This window comes from Leptonychotes weddellii, chromosome 11 (genome assembly GCF_054177405.1).
Source record: "Leptonychotes weddellii isolate Sample4059 chromosome 11, ASM5417740v2, whole genome shotgun sequence".
Taxonomy (NCBI): Eukaryota; Metazoa; Chordata; class Mammalia; order Carnivora; family Phocidae; genus Leptonychotes; species Leptonychotes weddellii.
In genome coordinates this window covers 1,772,493-1,778,548 of record NC_138379.1, presented here as the reverse complement: position 1 = coordinate 1,778,548, position 6,056 = coordinate 1,772,493, and the positions used below count along the sequence as shown (strand labels likewise).

The 6,056-nt window shown below is 53.1% G+C and overlaps 1 protein-coding gene across 1 annotated transcript in view; it reads left to right on the top strand.

The window, feature by feature from the left end:
- Positions 1-387: 387 nt before the first annotated feature.
- KCNQ1 (potassium voltage-gated channel subfamily Q member 1) overlaps positions 388-6,056 on the top strand; it is a gene marked incomplete at its 5' end in the record, with an annotated part of 256,765 nt that continues 251,096 nt past the window's right edge. Inside the window, one exon of the mRNA XM_081798456.1 lies at positions 388-564. Coding sequence (XP_081654582.1) covers positions 388-564 — 177 coding nt within the window. The remainder of the gene's footprint in view (positions 565-6,056) is intronic.

Genomic DNA, 6,056 nt, shown 5'->3' with positions numbered 1-6,056 from the left:
TTACAAAGAAGTTTGGTGGGATTTTGTTTGGGATGACACTGAACCCCGAGATCAGCAGGGGGAGGATTGATCTGCCCAGATCGAATCTTCTGGACCACGGACGTTGTACACTCCCCTTTTATTTAGATCCTTCGTTACCATCTGGATGTTTCATAGTTTCCAGGACAAAGGTCCCATGCATCTCTTGTCAGACACCTAAGTGTTTCCTATGTTTTATGCTGTGGTCCATGGCATTTCTTTGGTACGTTTGGTTTCTGGTTGTTCATTGCTGGTATCCAGAACTATAATTTCGGTATCTAATGTCTTAAAACTTCCCCAACTTGATTCTTCTAGCAACTTTTTTTAGTGGATTCTGTGGATTTTTTTTTTTTACATTGATAATCACGTCTTCAAATAAAGGCCGTTGTACCTCTTCCTTTCCAGTCTGGATGCCCACTTGCGCTGGCTGCCCCCGAGGATACCCACGCCTTGCCACCCATCATAGGAGAAACGCATTGTGCCTCTCACCACCTGTCAGCAGATGTCTGTAGACCTCCTCTCCCAGATCGAAGACTATCCCTTCTGGTACAAATGCTCAAGAGGTTTTTTTAATACAGGTGGACGTTGAATTTTGTCGAATGTTTTTTCCACATCTCTTGAGCTAAGCATGGTGAATTATGTTGACTGATCTTCAGATGTTAAACGAAGCTCACATTGCTAGATAAACCGACTTCTTTCATGTTGTCTTACCCTTTGTATATACTTCTGGGCTTCTTCATTCACTAAAATTTTGCCAAGGATGTTTGCATCTCAGTTCATGAGGGATATTTTCTATGGTTTTCTGATAACGTTCTGGATTTGGTACCAGAGTAACCCTGTCACGGCCAAGCGAGCTGGCCTCTGTTCTCTCTTCATACGGGAGAAGATTTTGTGCAGAATCAGTCTAATTTCTTCCTTATGCACATGGTGGAATCCATCAGGAAGGCTGTCTGGGCCTGGGCTTCTCTTTGTCAGAAAGTTGTTAACTAGATTTTAAATGTACTTAATAAAATATGCAGGCTACCCATTTCTTCCTGAGTGAGCTTTGGTATTCTGCATGTTTGAAGGACTTTGTTCATGTCGCCTAAGGTGTTAATATCTGGGACAAGTAGTGAGGTCTCCTCTCTCGCTCCCGATGTTGGTAATTTGTGCCTTTTTTTTTTTGTGGTGATCAGTCTGGCTACGGGTTCGGTGATTTTATCTATCTAAAAGAACCAACTTTTTTTTTTTTTTTAAGATTTTATTTATTTATTTGACAGAGATATAGTGAGAGAGGGAACACAAGCAGGGGGAGTGGGAGAGGGAGAAGCAGGCTTCCCGCTGAGCAGGGAGCCCGATGCGGGGCTCGATCCCAGGACCCTGGGATCATGACCTGAGCCGAAAGCAGACGCTTAACGACAGAGCCACCCAGGTGCCCCTTAAAACACCAACTTTTGATTGGGGTTTCAATGTTTCTTTTTTGTGATTTCATTGGTTTCTGTACTGATTTTTTTTATTGTGCTTACTTGGTTTTACTTGGCTGTCCTTTTTCTTGTTTGTGAAGGTGGAAGCTGAAGACACTGGCTAGAGGTCCCTCTAATATGGGAGTTTGGGGGTAGGCATTCCCCCTAAAGACTGTAATTGCATCCCACAGATCTTGATGCATTATGTTAATTTCATTCCATTCAAAATATTTTCTAATTTTCTTTTTGTTTTCTTCTTTGATGCCTGGATTATTTAGGAGTATATTCCTTACCTCCCAAACATTTGAGGATTTTCGAGATACCTTTCTGATACTGATGTTTGCTTTAATTCATTTGTGGTCAGAGAAAACACTTAATATATTGGATTCTTTTAAAGTGCATTAAGACTTGTTTGATGGCCCAGCATATGGTTCGTGTTGGTAGATCTCGCACTGGGCACAGGCAAATGGTGTATATCCTGCTGTTGGGAGGACTGCCCCACAAACCTCGACTAGATGGCTGTGGACAGCAGTGGGGTCTGCTACGTCCTCCCTGGTGTCCTGGCTGCTCGTTCTGCTGATGACCACAGGCTCCGAGACCTCCAGCTCTGATTGTGGGGCTGTGTGTGTGTTCTTCCAGGGCTGGTCACTCATGCACAGTATATTGCAAGGCTCTGTTATTGGCGTGTCAGTATTTAGGACCGTTACGTCCTCCAATGAGCGGGCCCCCTTATCACTATGAAGCCGCCTTCTTTATTCCTGGCCATGTTTTTGCTGTGGAACCTACCTTGTCAGATATTAACGCAGCCCCTCCAGCTCTCTTTTCCTTAATGTTCCCATAGTGTATCTTTTTCATTTATTTTGCTTTTACCCTATATGTGTCTTTCTACTTGAAGTGGGCTTCTTATGTGAAGCATATGCTGAGTCTTGCCTGAGTCCAAATGTTCTTTGGATGGGGCAGAGTTCAGCTCCTTTGCTTTGATTAGCATGACTTATATCCTTGGTCTCACCTCCATCATAGTCTTTAATAATTATGTGTCTTTTGTCACTGTTGCTGTGCTGGTTTTCCCTACAGGATGTGCGTTCCTCGCTCCACAGAAATACTCTGGGATTCGGGAAGGCTTGTGCTTCTGTTCTGACGGCTCTGTGTGCGCTCACACCTGGGACATTTCCCGTCCCTGTTTTCTCACGTAAGCTGTCACAGTCTGGCGTGCTGACACTCATCCACACCCCCGAATGCCTGCCCGCTCCCCAAACACGAGCGACTCGCGTCTGCGTTTCGTGGGTCTGGCCCCTGCCCCGCGCCGGCCCGGGCCTGGCTGGCCCTTCTGTGCCTCCGCTGGATGGGGCTTCGGCCGCCTGCGTGTGCCCCCTGCGGGGGCCTCTGTCTCCCCCTGCAGGGTGTCGGGGGACCCCAGAGCTTGTGGGGACCCCAGATGCAGGGGGTTTGCTGGCCCCAAGGCAGGAAGGCAGTCGGGCCTGGGGAAGGATAGAACAAAACTGCACCGTGAGCGTGCTGGTGTTTCTTGTGTGGGCCCCACGTGTAACTATGGGCTTCACGGGCCCCACGTTCCCCACCCCCCGCTGGGACAGCAAGAGCTGCTGGGACAACGTGGACGTGAGTGGGCAGGGTGTGTGCCAAGATCTTCTTTTTAGCATTCATTTTATAAAACTGGTAGACTATTTTTCCCAGGGTTTTTAAGCTTACAGAAAAGTTGAGCAGAAAGTACAGAGGTCCCGAATACCTGTCATCCCCCCGCCCCAGCATCCCCCACTGTCCCCATCACATGTCAGTACAGGACATTTGTCACAATCGATGAACCGACGTTGATCTGTGACTGTTCACTCACGTACACAGTTTACATTAGGGGTCACTCTTGGTGCACTCTCTGTGGGTGTTGACCGACGTGGAAGGACGTGCTGTATCATGCAGAGGAGTGTCACTGCCCTGAAGGCCCTCTGTGTCCCCTCTGTGCCTCCCCCCTCCGAGCCCCTGCAAGCCCCAGGTCCTCGGAAGCAGACGGCGCCGGCGGTGGGGCTCGGCCCCCAGGGTTGGGGTTCTCTGCACCAGCGCCGCTCCCGGCATCTCCACACACATTGTGCGGGCTCCTGCCTGGTGTGCAGGCGTGCCCTGGGCTGGTCCGGCCGGGGCCACCGTCTGACTCCCCGGCGGGTGCGTCCAGAAGTGGGGTCCTGGGCCCACGTCTCGGCCTTGCAGGCAGGTTGGGCCCTGACAGTCGGCAGCCTCGAGCCAGCCAGCACTTCTGCTCCTTCTGTCTCCCGTAAGCCTTCACGCTCCTTGGCCATGATCTGAGCTGTGCTCTGAGCATCCCCAGAGTGAGGGCACCCCCACGACCTCCAGCGGACGGGTCTGGGCTTGGCTGTGTTGGGCTTAGAGGTCGGGCTCTCCGAACTAGTGCCACAGGGCTGGGTCCCAGGCAGCTGTGTGTCTGGGAGGCCCTGGGCCCACATGTGCCCTGTGGCTTCGGGACATGGGCTTCCCTTCACCCCTTGTCCAGAGCGTGCTGGCCGCCCGCCTGGCTCTCTCCCTCAGCCAGGCCTCACCGGCACCCACGACATGGCGCTCAGGACAGACCTCCTCAAAAGGCGAACGAGATTGGTCGCTGCCTTGTCTAGATCTCTCGGGGAGCTTCCCACGGCCGTGAAGGGACACCCACAGCCCTCCCTGTGACCCACAAAGCCCCTCGAGGCAGGGTCCCTGCTCGGCTCCACCAGCCCCGCCTCCCGGACTTGGCCTCCCTGATGTCCAGCCTTCACCACGCACCACCCTCCTGTCCTTCTAGCTGCAGCTCGTGCGTCACCTCCTCCGGGAGGTCTGCCCTCCACCGTCCCTTCACCCTCGCTCACTCGCAGCAGCTGGGTACCCCCCGAACAATGAGCCTTCTTGGTCCCCGTGCTGGGGTCTCTGCAGAGGAAGAGCCCCCGATACTGTGGTTGGCTTTCTTCCGTGTGGGGTACCCTAACGGTCACCCCACCGCCCCCACGTCAGGTCGCTCTAGGGATTAAGTGAAATGGTGTGGGTGGAAGATGGAAGAAGCCAACATACTTTGAAGGTCACAGAAAGCTCAGAACTCTGCAAATTCCCTACTGAGCAACTCTGAGTGTGCACGTGGGGCGGGGTGCGGGGCTGGAGAGCCGCCTGGAGTGAGCCGGGTGCCCGCACCAGTGGGGCTGGGGACGTACCTCCCAAGGTCGGAGTGCTGGGGTGGGAACCCGAGCCAGCGTGTGAGTCCGGGCCCCCCGAAGGCGAGTGGGACATGGGCTGTGAGTCTAGGGCTGGTGGAGAAGGCTTTCTGGGTGGGGGACGGCTCAGGAGCTGCTGCAAGGAGCCCGAAGGGCCCCCTTGGCAGCAGGGCAGGCTGCGGGTGGCTCTGGGCTCAGCCCAGGATCGGGTTGCAAATAGGGTTGGGGTCTCAGGTGTGAGGTTTGGACACGATCCAGTCGTGGGGCTTTGTGGGTGCCTGTTTCCCAAGTGTCTCTTGTGCCCCCAGCCCGGGGCGTGGACATGAGCCAGACTGAGTGTGAGGCACCCTCGGGAGCTCTTGATGGAGCACAAGATTGGTGGAGGCAGGTGGTCACCAAGACTCAAGGGGACGGCATGCTGCACTCAGTCCCCGGAGAAGACGCCGAGGAGGACAATGGGGGTGCAGGAGACCTCCTGGGGGGGGGGTGGCAAGCCGGGACAGCAACACAAGTCCTGGATGGCAGGAGCTTGGTGGACCTGCTGAATGCCAGGCGTCCACTCTGGGCACCTGGGGGTCAATCTTGGATTCAGGGTATTTTTTTAAAAATCTCCAAAAACCAACTCTTTGATTTAGCGCGTCTCTCCTTTTACTGTTAACTCATCTCTTACAAAAGGATCGATTTGCTTGTACATCTCTTAGGCGGGCTGCATTTTTTGTCCGATTTCTTCCCATTTTCCACTTGGGCTTACGGAGCCCTAACTTCCCAGCAGTGAAACCTCCCATCTCTAGGTGTCCAGGTCAGCGGGTCGTGGCAGATGTCTGCAGTCCCATGACCACGGCCACAGTCACCATCTAGAACATTCCCATCACCCCCGAAAGTGCCTTTGTGCCCCTTGGCAGCTCACCCCCACCCCCGCGCCCCCAGCACCTGGTAATCAGGGATGTTTCCTGTCCCCGTAGTCTTGCCTTTTCCAGAACGTCATATGAAAGGCATCCTGCAGTACAGAGCCTTTGTGTCTGGCTTCTTTCACGGAGCAGAATGCATTTGAGCTTCATCCATGTTGTGGCCTGTGTTCACTACTTTGTTTCCTTTTAATTGGAAAGGATAAAATGTACCACAGTTTGTTTATCTATTCACAGGCTGATGGACATTTGAGCTCTTTCCAGTTTTCTGCTGTTATGATTAAAGCCGCCCTGATTATTGCATACAGGTTTCGAGTAGCCCTATGTCTTGATTCCTCTTGGGTAAATCCCTCGGCACAGTCGACGCTCGCGGACCTTGCTAAGAAACCACGAGCTCTTTCCCACAGGTTGCTCCGTGTTGCGTTCCTCCCATCCACGCACCACTGTCTCGGTCGCTCCGGGGGCTCATCCGCACTCAAAACCGCCCG